At 37.1% G+C, this 15,465-nt stretch overlaps 1 protein-coding gene across 1 annotated transcript in view; it reads right to left on the bottom strand.

Annotated features, from left to right (window-relative positions):
• ATXN10 (ataxin 10) overlaps positions 1–15,465 on the bottom strand; it is a gene marked incomplete at both ends in the record, with an annotated part of 107,696 nt that overhangs the window by 54,093 nt on the left and 38,138 nt on the right. Inside the window, 3 exons of the mRNA XM_080609836.1 lie at positions 1,971–2,079; positions 7,236–7,401; positions 12,900–12,980. Coding sequence (XP_080465962.1) covers positions 1,971–2,079; positions 7,236–7,401; positions 12,900–12,980 — 356 coding nt within the window. The remainder of the gene's footprint in view (positions 1–1,970; positions 2,080–7,235; positions 7,402–12,899; positions 12,981–15,465) is intronic.

Here is a 15,465-nt window from a genome sequence, read left to right as displayed (position 1 = left end):
GAAGTCTTCCTAAATCTTCTGCCTGTCCTGAAGAGGGATCCCTGAAGAAAACAATTTAAACCAAAAAAAAAAAAAAAAAAAAAAAAAAAAATCTAACAAAAAACCCATAAAAAAAATTAAATAAAGCTTCTCAAATTTTATTACAGTGCGGACTAAAATGCAATGAGCAGTGCACCTATCTGGAAAGAGAAGTACAGGAAAAGGTGGAATAAAACCAGCCACCTTCCATGCATGATGCCAACCCAGAGAAAACAGTTGTCCTCCAAAACATTGCACATCAACACAACACAGCAACTGCTCCCGGGATGTCACCTATACTCTCAACTAAAGGACACTTCAGTCTGCCATTCTCTCATCCCAAAGAACAGTTCTTCCAAAATGCCCCTCAGTCCTAAAGACCATTTACCTCCCTGGTGATATTCCCCAAACACTGTGCAATCAAGCTGTTAACAGTGCTAAAGGTATCGTTAATACTGAAGCATTAGGGTCTAATGTAATTCAACAATTACTGGAAACAGCAAAACACACTCCTCAGCTGATGTTTAAAAGATTATTCAGCTATTTTTCAGATCTTTCAATCACATTTTTGCTAACTTCTAACAGGAAACTTTTCATCATATAAACTGAAGAACTTATCAAAAAATCTGTTAGATTAAAATCTTTAGCACTATTTATCCTTATTCTTCTGGTCTTCTGAGTTAAATATTGAAGGTGATATAACGCATTAACACAGCTTTTTTCCATTTCTGCTAATACAGAATTAAAGCAGTCTTGTAGCCAAAAGGTAGCATTAAAGAAACTATGCAAGCACATAAATTATTGTTGGCTGAGGGCACGTGAGCAATAAAAAGGATGCACATGGTAGCAATGTTCTAGCATGCACTCATTTCATTAGCCTGGAGACAGCTGTGGAGAAAAGTCAGGCTGTGCACAGCTAGAGACAGGACGACTTGTGTGTAAACTTCTACAGAGAACTGTGAGCTGCAGCTCCCTGAAATTCTCATTTAAGTTTACTTATTCAGATGATACAACACGTACCTTTCAGTTTCCTCAAAACATACACACATGCACAAAATAGATCCTGTTGTTAGTCATCTTACTGTAAGGAATAAAAATATAAACCTGTCATCTAAAATAGGTTTGGCTTTTTTTTGGTGGTGGCTTTTCTTTTTTGTGTGTTGGTTGTTGTTGGGTTTGTTTCAGGTTTTTGGTGTGTAGGTTTTTTTTCAGCAAAGCACCTCTGAAAATCTCAAAATAGTCACAATTAACAGCTGTTTCAGCCTTCTTTTTTTTCTTTTTTTTTTTTGCCAAAATATTACATATTTCTCCTTAAAATTCATAAACTTTTACAATTTTCTCAGAAAATGGTGGTAGTCTCCGAAACTGCTAAAATTTAGGAAGGCACAGGCATATATACACTTCCTTCTCCTTCCTCCCCAAGTATATAGGGTTTTTCTGGACAATACTGGCTTAATTTTCTTTGTGTACAGCCCTTTGCTGTTCCTTAGCAGAAGACAAATTCTTTCAAACTGACCTTTAAAAGTAACTGAATTTGGTTAAGAACATTCAAACTGCACTTTGTTTCAGTTTTCAGGAGTTTGGGAAACACAAGGGAACAGGCATGGAAAAGTCCTTTTTCTACCTCTTGAGGAAATTCTTCCCCACACATTCAGCCTGTGGAAGAACATAGGAGGCAGTTGTCCTTTGCACAACTCTCACTGCATAAATAGTGCATTGCTGCAGTTGAATCAAGCCTCTGTTGATTCTCTCCAGAGCAAGAGGAGAAGCAGAAAAATTCCAGGAACAAATCAAATATTTGAAAATGTAGATTAACTAAATTTCCTATTTATTTATTTTATTAAAGGTCAGTATCATCATTACCACCACTTGTGAAAAACATGTTTTCATTCACAGAGCAACATGATTTGGAGCAAGCCAACAGTTGAAAAACCTTGTGGCTTTTCACTCACCTATGGCTGTTTCAAGCAAACCAGGCAAAGTCTGTAGATATTCTAGCTGTTCATTGTTTGATGTCATTTCACAGAGAACATCAAGAAGACGAATTGTAACCAGTGCTTCCTGTAAATTAATATGACATTCGTGAAAATGGCTTATAAAGGATACCAAAAGAACATAAAACTGGCAATCTAAACAGAGGACAGGAACTCTCAGCACCTCAGGTTCTTTGCAGGTCTTCTAAACTGCCAAGAATACATTTATATAAAATGAGGACATCTTTCTAGAATAACAATAATGTATTACACTGCAGTAATTTCTACAGTCAACCAAGGTTATATGTGCCCTGAAAAATCATGGGGAAACCAAAACAGAGCCATAAAGGATAAAATTTTAACAAAAACACCGTAGCTTCCAAAAGCAGAAATACAGAAAATTACTAGCTGAGAAAATTATTTCTGTATAAATGTTTTCTTTGAGTTTATTCAGTAGGAGTGTCCCACTTTAAAGACACAAACGCCGCCTGCAAGACACCAATTTGTTATCCGCAGGAATTCTGTAAAGTTCTGTGGTCACATGAACTTTGGCTGCGAGAATTTACATTATTCTTGGGTAAATAGGATTGGGATCAGAGATGCAGCATTTTGGTTAGGTATAAGGCACAATTTTATTTGCATATTATTTATTCAGCCAGAGAACTATTTTTTTCTCACAGACTATATTGACGTGTGCTTATAATGACAATCCAGCACTTACAGAAACTACCTGAGGAGTGTATGGCATAATTTGGAACACCACATATTGCTCAAGAACCATACTGTGACTGCAAGATGAGTCAACACAAGGTGTGGTATGTAAACTTCAAGTAGCCTTGAAAAGACTCAGACATAGGCCACAGTAACTATTCCTGTGTTGCCTGGTCCTGGACAAAGAGGTATTTACTTACCAACAGCACAACATTTTTGAATCCACATGACAATGTAACATAATTGAAATCATCAGCAATAGTGTTCAGTAATTAAGCACTATGATTACATCCATTCTTTGCTCCTTGGAGGCAACAAATCAGTACAGAGTCCAAGTCCTAAAGCTGTACTTTCATTTTTCCCCCCCCTCACACAGGTGTAGGAGGATGCAGATCTTCCCTAAGTTATTCAACAAATTGCTTTTAATGGCACAAAATCAGCCAATACAACGGTCATTGTCCTGTTATAAAGTAAGAATATCCCAACTGTATTTCAGAGACAGTAAACTGGTATTTAACATTTTTTAAGCCATTTTGCATTGTTATAAGACAGTAGCTTAACCGTAAGTCCCATCAGCTCCTACACTTAGCATTTACCTTTGCACAAGACAATGTTACATCTGTAAAGCAAGCAAGTATCAATAGTCAACTATAAATCACACCAGTAAGGTACAATGACCCTTGCTGCCTATGCGCACCCGCTTATCCATGTACATAATGCAAGCTCTGTAGTGGCGGACACTACGAGCCGTGGCTTTTTCTTTTTCAGCCTTACCCTTCCCAGAGACTTATAACACCATCTCTCCCTTCTATCCCAACATCTGTCTCACTTCCTCAAGTGTTTCATCTAGATTTGAGAAGAGGAACAGATTATTTAAAAATCACAAACAAACCCCCAAATTCTTATTCACATTTGAAACTTGATACTTTCAAAAAAAAAACCAAAACTGTTTAAACATCTCTGGTTGGGTTCCCCAGCACCACCCCAATTTTCCAATTTTATTTCTTTTTTCACCTTCCACCTGTACGAAAGAAAGGCAATAAAGCAGAACACTTTAAGTTCAGCAACAAGACGCTGTTCAAAACCCAAAATGTTTTGAAATCTGACAGTCATCTTGATATGGATATAATCTGAAAAGTAAATAAGTAAACTGAAGTTTCAAAATAAACATATTTCAAGAGAGACTCAGAGAAATGTTCCTTATAAAGAGATGAAATAAGAACTTAAAATCCAGGAAAGGGTTTTATTTTGCAAGTATGGTTCAAAGTTACTGAGAGCAAAATGATGCTGAAGTCAGGCTTATAATGGAAAAGTTATTTAAAACATTGGTTTAAGCACTGCAGAAGCATATGATTAGCTTTTCTTTGGTTTAAGATGGAAGCTGCAAGGCCTGAGTTTCCTTTGGGAAAAGAAGCTATGTCGACATATAATAAATTAAACAGTAGATGGGACACCCAGAAAACATTTTGGGAGTCAGGCCAGTTCAAGGATTGTTCCCAAAAGGCAGTTTTCAAATGTGGCCTTGCAGTTTTGGAGTCTAAGACAGCTTACTAATACAGACATAGCCTGACCAAGGCACTTGGCTTCAGGGACACAGAACAGTCCAGGCAGAGTTTAGTTTAATATCACAGATGTTGCCTACAGCATTTTTAATGACAGACTACATGCACAACTGCATTTTTTTTTTCAGTTAAGCACAACTCTTACGCAAACCCTAAAATATTTATATAATTGAGGAGAAATTGGTGTGATTTTTTGTAAGAAAACTAACAGCTTTACGAACTTAAGTTGGAAATTGTCTTGGCCCATAGCAAATATACGTTATGAATAAATGTATATACACAATATGCATATACACACATTTTCTAGTTTTGTCATTGCTCTCCATTTATTTAGCTATTGTGACTTGCAGCTTGCACTTTGCGCTCATCAGATGATCCACATTTCCCACCAAATAGTGATACTCATCACACATCATGTTTATGTGCAAGAAGAATAAAAAATCAGTGTCAAGCAAGGGAAGTTCTACAGTAATATTCTCAATACTGCTGTCCCAGCACCTTCAAGTTGGACAGAGACCTCCTTTGGCTGGGCACAAACAAATGTTTTTTTCCAAGAACTGAAACCACAGAATACTTGGAAAGTAAACACACCGGCAAAAGAAAAAAGGGGGAGGAGGAGGGAGGGGGGAGGAAGGGAAGAAGAAAAGAGGAAAAAAAAAAAAGAGTGTACAACAGGGTGGGACAGGGAAAGCTGGAGTCGTCTCAGTATATGTCTTCCTACTGCCAAGCTCATACCTTTTCCAGAAGCAGTCAATGAAGTTTTCTAATATAACTTAGACAAAGCAGTTGTGGTGATGGTAGGAACCTGTGCTTCTTGGACAGATAAGACGACATGGTTGTGGTGGTGTTTGGTTTGGATTTCTGGGGGGAGTTTTTTATGCATCCAAATATCACCTCTTCATAAAATTATTTTTAATATCTTTTCATAACACCTCTCAATATACATTTAAAATTCTTGTGCCCATTTAAACAAAAAAATTGTCAAGTACAACACTGTGTAACATTACCATATAAAAACATTTAAAGATCAGTATTTTTTCACTTTGGTAGTAAAGCAGTTATGACAGCCATTCTTGAGAGTTTCTACAAATAAAACTATTACAAATTAATTTTGTTTTAACAACAAAATGCTTCTGATTACGTGTATATTTGGTAACACAATCTCAACATACCACTGTGGTCACTTGGCAAGACAGAAGTTAGAAGTGACTCTTTAAAACAATGTATTTTAAAATATATTATTAGGAAAATGTTAATTACACTTCTGAAACTAAGCATGATTAAACAATGAGAATCAGTGACTAAGTAATTCTATGTTTGACTAAAACATATTAGATTTCTCAGGGTTTTTTGGCTAGTTGTCTTAAAAGCAAAAAGAGCTCACCCCTAACTCAGCTGAAAACATTAAAACTTTATCTATATGAGAGGGATCAGGAATGGAGACCAATATGACCTGACACTGCCCACTGATAATATGATGACCTAACACAGCACAAATAATGTCATTGCAAGTTAGGTGCAAGTTGCTTCCAGTTTTCCCAAGGGCATTGTTAGATCTTCAAACAACTTATTGAAAGCAAGAGTAAAAATAACACCAGATTATTTGAACAGACCTCTACCCTTAGATGGCCTAAACCTCCTTACTGCACTATATGGTATGGCAAGTAGCCAGCAATTCTTGGATACTTCATAAGGCGGAAATAAAATAAGGCCATCCAGGACTGAGCTCTGCACCAGAGGTTCCCAAAGTGCAACCCACAAACCATCTGTGACCCATAAAAGCCTTCTTATTTAGCTGGCAAAGGGACTTCATTGTGGCCATCCTCAACAGAACCAGTTCATTAAGTCTGAAGCAATAACAAATTTCTTCCATGTGGACTGGAGTTGGGGCAAGTGTCTGGGTGTTGAGGAGACAGGAGCCATCTGCCACTAAGAGCTCAGCAAACTCTGCAACTCGATGCTGTGGATGCTAGCTGGCCCCAGGACTGCTGCCTTGTTAGAGCCATGCAAGGGCCAGAGAGCCCCCGATCATTGGGAAACGGGGAAGAGCCATTAACAAAAGTCCTTGCTTTCAGGGAGGATCACTACACATTTCAGACAACGCACCTGCACTGAGCCAATCACACACACACCACATCTCTCCACAATCAGAACTTGATGTTCCAGGTCATAATAGAGCACGAATATCTGCCTTACAAGTAGCCAAATGCATTTTCTAGTATTTGGGACCTTAATGACGTATTAATTATCAAGCTATCATCAGTTAAGTTAAAACAAAACAGAACAATAACCAACCATCACATTAAAAAAAAAATGCTCCCCAAACCCCCAAACCTAAGATTCACTTACTTTAGTGCTCCTAGGAAAAAACAAACAAACAAAAAAAGCATCTACTCCATTTTTAGACAGATTTGGGGGAGGGGAAGGAGGAGAGGAGAGGGAGAAGAGAAGGAGGGGAGAGGAGAGGAGAGGAGAGGAGAGGAGAGGAGAGGAGAGGAGAGGAGAGGAGAGGAGAGGAGAGGAGAGGAGAGGAGAGGAGAGGAGAGGAGAGGAGAGGAGAGGAGAGGAGAGGAGAAAAAAAAAATAAGAGATGCTGTTTCCCACCTATAAATAAAATAAATATTTTAAGTTTTGATTCATATTTGAATAAAGTCTAATTCACAACCCAAATAAATTATACAAGCATAGAAGGGATCCTTAGTAAGAACATAATAAAACATGCAAACATGTGACAACTCAAATATTTTTAAAATGTTGAGATCTTTAACAATGTGGTATATTTATTTCTACCTCAAAGTATTCTTTCCAAACCGTATTCTTTGTCATCCTCAAACTATAAGCAAAATTGGGCTGCTGTCTATAGATTCTACTCTGAATTCTATCGGTGTTTTCCCAGTATAAACTGGAAATGTACACAAGTGCCACTTGGGTAGTAGTGGCAATGAAGACTCTAGTACTATAATGTACATACCTCATCATCTGCATCTTCTGCAGAAGTTAACTTGAGCACAGCTTCGTATTTCTCTTGGAAACAGCCTGCAAGGAAGTCAGCATGTCTCATTAACACATGCATTTCTTCACTGGTATGTAGGTTCTTCTCACATACATTCACCATCATCAGCTCTAGCAAAGTAACCCTAGAGTCAGAAAACAGAAACTGGTCAATCAAATTCACCAAGCCATACAGAAGTATCAGTAGAAATAAGCAGATACTGTTAAAAAATATACAATTAGTATGCCAGTAACAGAGTTGATTTTTAAGTCTTATGAACATTGGTAATCAGTTCCTGATCAGTGGTTTATTTCTGCACACCATTAATTTAATTCATCATTCAATTAATACAATTTGGCCAGACAGTGAAGACAATATTTTTTTTCAAGTCTATTTCAATTTGCAATTTCTTATGTCCTAACAGCACTGACCGCAGATTCTGTATGTCTAAAATTTTTACCAAAACAACTCTTAAAAGCTGTTGTTAAGTTCAGCAAAATAAACACAGACTATTTGACAGCTTCCATTGAAAATACCACTTTTCACAGCCCTTGACTTGAACGCAGTCCTTCACTCATTCTCCTCCCTGAGCCCAAACCAATTGTGAGCAGAAACAGGGAAAATAAAAGTTGATACGCACACTCTGTTGTTTAAAGTTGTTTTATAATTACCACTAGATGGACTACAGTAAATCCAAATTACTTCCTCATATACCTAGTAAGAGCTACTCAGTATATTAAACCAGCAAGTAAGTGGATGCATAACAAAGTGCTCTATAAAATACACTTCTGTCATTTATTTGAACAGCTTTAATGTCATTTTATTTACGATACTCCTTAATGTTGTTAGGGCAAACAGGGAGTATTTTCTGGAAGCTGGACTTTCATGTGGCAAAGGCCCTCCTATAGTTTCCCAGTTCACCTCCAGCACAGAGGAGCACATGGGTTAGTGAAGTCCCACTGTAATTCTCTCAACCTGAAAGAGCGCTATTTATTGAATGAATTCAGGAGCCAGCTCAGAGTTTTCTTTCACTAAAATATTTGCAATTCAGATGGAAGGTCTGACATTTAAACATGTGGAATAGTTCAAATGCTTTTTCTTCTTTTTTTAAATTTACCAAGCAGGTTTTCACAAGGGTAAGAGAAATGTCTTTTTCTGTGGAAAAAGCACGGTCACTGCTTTATTAACCTCCAAGAACCCACCCCTATTAATCACCTAACAGCTACTCAGTTCTTGCTAAACTCAACCCTCAATGTCATCAATACAGCTGCATTAAACAATTATCTGAATAAGGACAAAAAGCTTTTTCAACATGGTAGCACAGAAATGCACTCAATGCATTTTTGAAAGGGTGGACTTCAGACAGAAGGCTGTCAAGCACTGGTAACCTCTCTCACAGGCTTTGCTTATGTATGTGATGGAGCACTGACACAAAGCAGTTGTTCTGTTTGTTCTGCAGGTTACGACTGAGTACCACACTCTTATCCACCTACAAACTAGCAGAGTCCGTTTACCCAACATCCCCAACTGAATGAAGGCTTTCAGATTTGGCCTCAGACTACGCAAAAATCAAACTAAGTGCACAGATGTGTCATCCATCCTCAAGACAGGGTTAGATTTTACATGTCAGTTTTTATCAGCTAAAAAAGCAGGCTGCTCAAAGACTTTATGATTACAGGAATTATTCCAATAAAATATTGCCTCTTGTTTAACAGAGTTCTAGTCAGCTACTGTTGTACCACTGATCCAAGTAATACATGTTTAAAAACTGGCAAGCAATACATTTGTAAAGAAGCTGGAGGGTCACTACATATTTCCACAAACTGTATTAGTGAGATGAGATTGTTGTAAATAAGGAAGTTTTCTGTATTACTCTTCCTCTTGCAATATAACTGGGTGCACTTTTAGACAACTATAATCCTTCCAGAGAAATGGGAGTGACATTAAAACACCACCTGTACTTAATTTCTTTTAAAGTTTTCTGCTCTTTTTAGCCATTTCAAGTCAAAACCCTTTTCTTGAGTTTTCTTCCAGGCACAGTCATTCAGGACATGCCCATCTTTCCCCTGAATTTCAAGCAAGTCTTGCCATTCAGCCAACAGTTTCCTGAGAGCAATGCTTTTTGTTCTGGTGCAAGTTCCTTTACACTCCTTTCTTCTATTGTTTCTCTCTGCTTTCTTCCAAGACTCACCCGAATCTTTCCAAGTTAGTTCTCCTACACAATGCAATTTGGTAATTTCTTTTAAATGATCTCAGAACCATTTAGCCATTCAAGTGGCAGAGTTTGTTCCTACTTGTTTGCCTACATACAGCTAAATACAGATATGACAACTGTATTGACAGTTGTAGCATGTTTCATCATGAATCTTTGTAACACTCAGTTCAACATCTAAAATATAATTTTGTGTATTCTATTTATGATTTTATTTCTATTTGGCAATGATCATGCCATGTCATCTTCCTTTTCCTTAGACACCACTTAAAAAGTCTTTTTGTCATTCTCTTGCGGTTTTTTTCCCCTAGCCAAATTTAAACCAGTTCTTCCAAAAGCAGACCAAATTGGCAGGAACTTACAACAACTCCTATAAAGTATTTGCAATCATCAGTAAAACACATTGCTGTCTCCTATAGTCTGCAAATAAACCACAGCAATTAAGTGAAATTTAAATCTGGAAGGTCGTTATTAAAAAAATAGTGAAGTCTTGCTAAGCCTAAGAATAATACTGTAAAATTGTATCTGTTTTATTATCACCAAACAATTTTTCTATCAAGCATACCTGGTTTATAACCTCTTAGCAAGTGCTATTCTGTGTTTGTGAGCATCACCAAGAACAAAACCCCCCATCTGGTAAGTTGGCAAATGGCTACATCATTCACTGAGAACTCAACATGAAGTGGCACAAAAGTGAAAACTAAAGATGCAAGTAGTTGAGCATCTTAAAAACACCTGATTCAGTTGCTATGCACTTGCATTTTCATTACTATTAAACCAAAACTCCTTCTTAAAAGTGACAATACAGATTAACTCATTTTGAAGGTTTTACAATGTAATTAAGACTATCAAAACATTAACTTACGCTGTCTACACTCAAGGCTAACTTGGATTAAAGCAAAATAGGCTTTTTCTAAATACTTCTGCCAAATACTTGTACACACGTGCAGGGAAATCTCAGATCTGGCAATGAATTCAAGAATCTAGTTTTTTGGCTCAATACCATAGCCATATGTTTTTGCAGTAATCACTTGCAGAGAAACAGCAGGCATTGTCACATCATCATACACTTTTCAAAGCCAGAATACCATTAAAAAGCTGATCATATTATCACAGTTTTTATTTCAGGCCATTTGCAAACTCAGACATGCAACACCAAAGTGCTTAGATTTGTTGGAAATGAAAGAGAGAGTTGTTCGGAAGTCAAGAATTCTATTTGAATTGAAAATTCAGATTCCAGATCCACTTCTACAACAAGAACTACTTCATGGCATGCACTATGGCCAGTGTATCACAAATGCACTAGATTTCAATTACAGGAAATACTCTGAATAGTGCGAATACTGTGAATAGTGCAAATAACTGCGGTTACGCAACTGCATATACTTCGGTTATCTAAGGCAACTGCCAACTTCAAGAGTCACCACAAAGGTACGTAGTCCCAAACTTTCTCAGCATAGTTAATTTCATTTCAGTAAATATATTTAAAGTAAGTGTATTTAATGTGCACGATACTGACAGTTACCATATATTCATGAGTGCAAACTGCTTTCCCCAGACACCTCAATACCACATCTGTCCTTTCTTCGTTTATATGACTTGGTCAGCCTTATTGGACACCCAGTGCGGCAACTCTTGCGGTGAAGGCTCCTTGTCTCGTTTAGAAACAATGAATTCCCTATGCTTTGGTTTATACAGTTACTTTTTCCTCCAGTTAATGACAGTCAAAATGTTTTTATCTAAATTGGATTTGTCTCCTCATATATCTCAAAAGAATGCATTCTTAAATATGCAAACACGACATGGGAAGATGCCACGACAGGGTTTTCTTCTACAGCTCAGATGCAAAAGGACTATTTCTACATCACTTACTTCCATATGTTTGACAGTAAATTAAGCAGTATCAAATTCGTATTAAATTATACTGTGATTTATGCTTTTGAAAAACTTAATGAAGTTTACTTGATTTGCAGAACTCTTGGATTGATAACAAATTCAGGGAATATGCTGTGACTACCCATCCTGCATGTGATCATCCATATGATGCCTACACCAAAAGCCTTTCTGGAGAGGTAGCAAATCACCCTCTGTAGCATGATGCATGCAACAAATCCCGCTGAGACTTTTCTAGAAATTGATTACACCTATTGCTTCAAGTACAACTGAAAACCTAACCCAGTCCTGGCTGTCCTCAAGGGATTAAGAAAACATACAAACTGCCATCCATTACATCCCCCAAAAGAATTAAATCTAGCTCATTCATTTATAGCATTCTTTCTAACTGGTTAAGGAGCCCCTACTTCCAGGCACAGTAAGCCCACAGCTCATATTCATTTCCATTTGGTCAGCCTGAATAAAGGAAGGGGACAGTTATTTCCCTCCTTGGCATTCCCATTCCTTGTTTTCCATGCCTATTGTATACAATGTTGTTTGATCTATGGTTTTCAACCTATCATATATTCTTTATTTGCCTGCCACCCCTTTTGCTTCTTTCTAATCTCTGATCAGTGTCTGTACCCCTGTTTGTAATAACACTGTGGCTTTAGTCACAGAAAAAAACCCCCAAAAACCAAATCAAACAACCTCCCCCCAAACCAGGAAAAAACCTCCAACATTAAGGGACTGCTTTGTTTACTGCTTTGTCTTTCACCTGCGAGTACCATAGGGGGACCTTGGAGTTTCTCTGGGTCAATGGGGAACAAGAAGCTATATTGACTACACAAACAAGATGACAAGATCTTCAAGCAGTTGGAGGAGCAGTAGAATCATAGTACAGGATTTCCAAAAATTTATCTTCCCTAACCTTCAATTAAAGCAATTGCAAATGAGCATTTTCCCAAATATGGCAAGGACCATTTCCCATTAATTCAGCATATATTTACAGAAACACTTGAAGGAAAACTAGCTAGTTTCTTTCAAGGTGAAGGATTGTTAAAGCATTTCATGTTTTTAATAGTGGAAATACTAAAAGATTAAGTAATAATGGGCATCTGCATTTTTTAGGTTCTGTTAACCAGCAGGAGACACATTTCCAACTTTAGTAAAGGCTTCCTTTAATTTCTTGTAATTACAACAGGCGTATGAACAGTTGAGGATATTTAAAATACAGCTGCAAAACACTGCAGGGTGTGGTGCTCTTATGAAATCAAGACACAGGCATGAAATCTTGACTTTTTTTTTTTTTTTTTTTTTTTTAAGTATTTCTTTACCAAGTAATGGCGCCAACCTGGATTCTGCAACCCTACATAAATCACTGCCAGTTGTGGCTAAGCTGTAATGTTAACCAACCAATTTAAAACCATTACTGACATAGAAACATGTATTTAGAGATTTTGTGCCAACTATGAAACCACACAGTTTTTCAATCATGTGAACAGGATACTCTATATGGAATGCTAAATACTAAAAGCCACATTGGTTTTTGGGGTTACCTTTCCTGATTGCTCAGTTTGGCATAGAGGGCTTCTACCAACTCTGGACATTTCAGCAAATAGTCTGTAACAATCAAGAACCTAAAGAGAGGGAAAAAAAAAAAAAAAAAAAAAGGTGTTACTGGTGCTACAAAAATCAGCATCTGCATTTACTCCAAATGGCATTGGCTATTTTATCCTGCTGATGACCAGGTTACGTGCTCCTGGCCCTATTTGCTAATAGACAGAAATTGTCACAAGATAATTGCGTGTTGTCCTGCAGCATCTTTCCTAATACAACAATGATCATTTCCCATCAATTCAGCACACTCAAATGCTCGAAGGAAAGCTGGTTAGGGTCTCTTGCCAGTTATACAAAAGGCACACCACAATTCAAATAATAAAACACTCATCCAATTGTTTATGCATATCAGAAAAAAAAATCAAAGTTCAAGCTTGAAAACTATTATGCTACTCTTCACAACAGTATTTTACTAGCACCAAACAGTCAAAAAAATGCCCAAATAATGTCTTATTTAAAAAAATCTAATAAAACATCAAACCAAATGGAAACTTCTTCGTCAGATATAAGGCAGCAAAATGCTGTTCTCAACTAACAAAAAATATAGCCTCGTCTCCTTTTGTAATAGAACCTAAGCTGATAACCAAATCTAACTCTTTGCTCTATAAGGCACAGAGGTATGGTCAGTCTAGCCTTATCCTACCACCAGTATTTACAGTTATCACTTTCCCAAGAACCATTCACAGCAGTCAACAGCAAACGCTAGTCATTTATTTTCAACATAGACATGTACCTTTAGCATTATGGTAACAACAAAGTATGTAAAAATATTTTACTCTTCAAAATACACTCCTAGGAGTACTGACAGTATTATATATGCTGCATAGGTATATGCATACTAAACAATGTATTTTTAAAGCAGCACGTCTACCTATTAAATATAAATAATTACAGGTCAAATCTCAGAGCATCCTTTGAGCTGATTAAGCTACTGAAAAGGTATAGCTAAAATAATATGAAAACCAAGTGATTTCAATATTCCCTCCACTTTCTCCCTACTTTTCACTTTGCTGACAGCCTTTTATTTTCTGTATCCATAATCCACTACACAGCTAACAGGAAGATAACATAGAAGACTTCCAGCTGCAATGAAGTATTTTTTGGACGAATACTCAATGACAATTGGGGAAACATGAGAACAAGAGGTCCAAAAGACTAATGGCTATTATATTTCTAACGGCAACTGTGGACTTAGCCAGCATCTGGTTCAGTTACTGTAAACTAGACATTTTTAAGAGGAGGAGGGATAATAAAAGCTATTTTGTGATGTTCTTTTTTCTTTTTTAACCGATATTTGTACACATGTTCAAGGAAAAAAAAAAGTACAGGCATAGGGAATCATTAACATAAAATTGGCATTCTGAGCAGTGTAGTACTGATTCAAGAGTTTCTCAACACAAATTTGAACTTGTAGCTTCCTCAAAGTCAAAAGCACAAATGTATTCCAACTGAGCAGCACAGATTCAGCCGTAACAACTGAATCAAGCCATCAGCAGGGTAGTCAAGGTGAACACTTCTGCAGTTTCTGAACCAACAATTCACTGCCTACAAGCCATCCACAGTTGAACCTTTGGAATGGTAACAACTGACTTTCATTTTTCAAGTATTTGAGTATAAGCAAAGACTGTTATCTGGAGATATAAAAGAAAAAAGCATAATAATCAGAGTTGTGCAGAACATAGTACTTAGCCTCATAAATTATAAATTTCAGCTGACAACGAAGTATGGACAAAGTGCACTTAAGCAGACAATCTAAACCTCAGTTTTTCAATTTTGCAGTTCAGGCTAAGAATTTCAACCTTAATTTTCATAACTTTATTTAGAGGAAATCTTCTTGTCCATTTGCCATGCAGTTAAAAAGTGATCAGTATTATCTCAAAAAGAACTAGTGCTACTAGGTGCACATTAGCGATTACTATTGCAAAGAAGACAACCTGTATTTTAGCTGTTACTTGGGTCTACATTCTTGTATTTATTCACACACATATTTCACGTTCTGTGGATTAGACCTCTACTGCTTGAGGGGCTTGCAGTATTTTAGAATAAAGTTTCTGCTTATAAAGGAGCTACGTGCTTCATACCCTTTCATTTCACGACATGACGTTACACCTCAGAAATTTCTGCTTCTATATGTTTCACTTTCACCTTATCAATTTCCTTCATTACTGTACCATGAAGAACAGAGCAGTAGCATATTGCAAAAGATCATCACCAAGAGATAACAGAAGAATTAGTAAAGGAGTAAAGCACTTTCAACTCTTGCTGACATGCCCAGAAATTCTGGTGGTAGCTAGGCAAGGATGCAGAAAATTAAATCTACTGTCTTTAGTCCTCAGCTCTCCTGTTTTTCATTTAAGGCAGGGGAAAAGAAGAAGAAAAGTAGGCCATCCACAATTCTGAACTAAAAGAAGACATTCAGTTTTGGGTTACTGACTGAATATGGCATGTCAGATGCACACAAAAGGCTTTGGTAGGAGATTTAAGCTTTCTTTGGGGCCAACAGCA

The sequence above is a fragment of the Psittacula echo genome (genome assembly GCF_963264785.1).
Source record: "Psittacula echo genome assembly, chromosome: 1".
NCBI classification, from domain to species: Eukaryota; Metazoa; Chordata; class Aves; order Psittaciformes; family Psittacidae; genus Psittacula; species Psittacula echo.
This window is presented reverse-complemented; position numbering and strand designations above follow the sequence as displayed.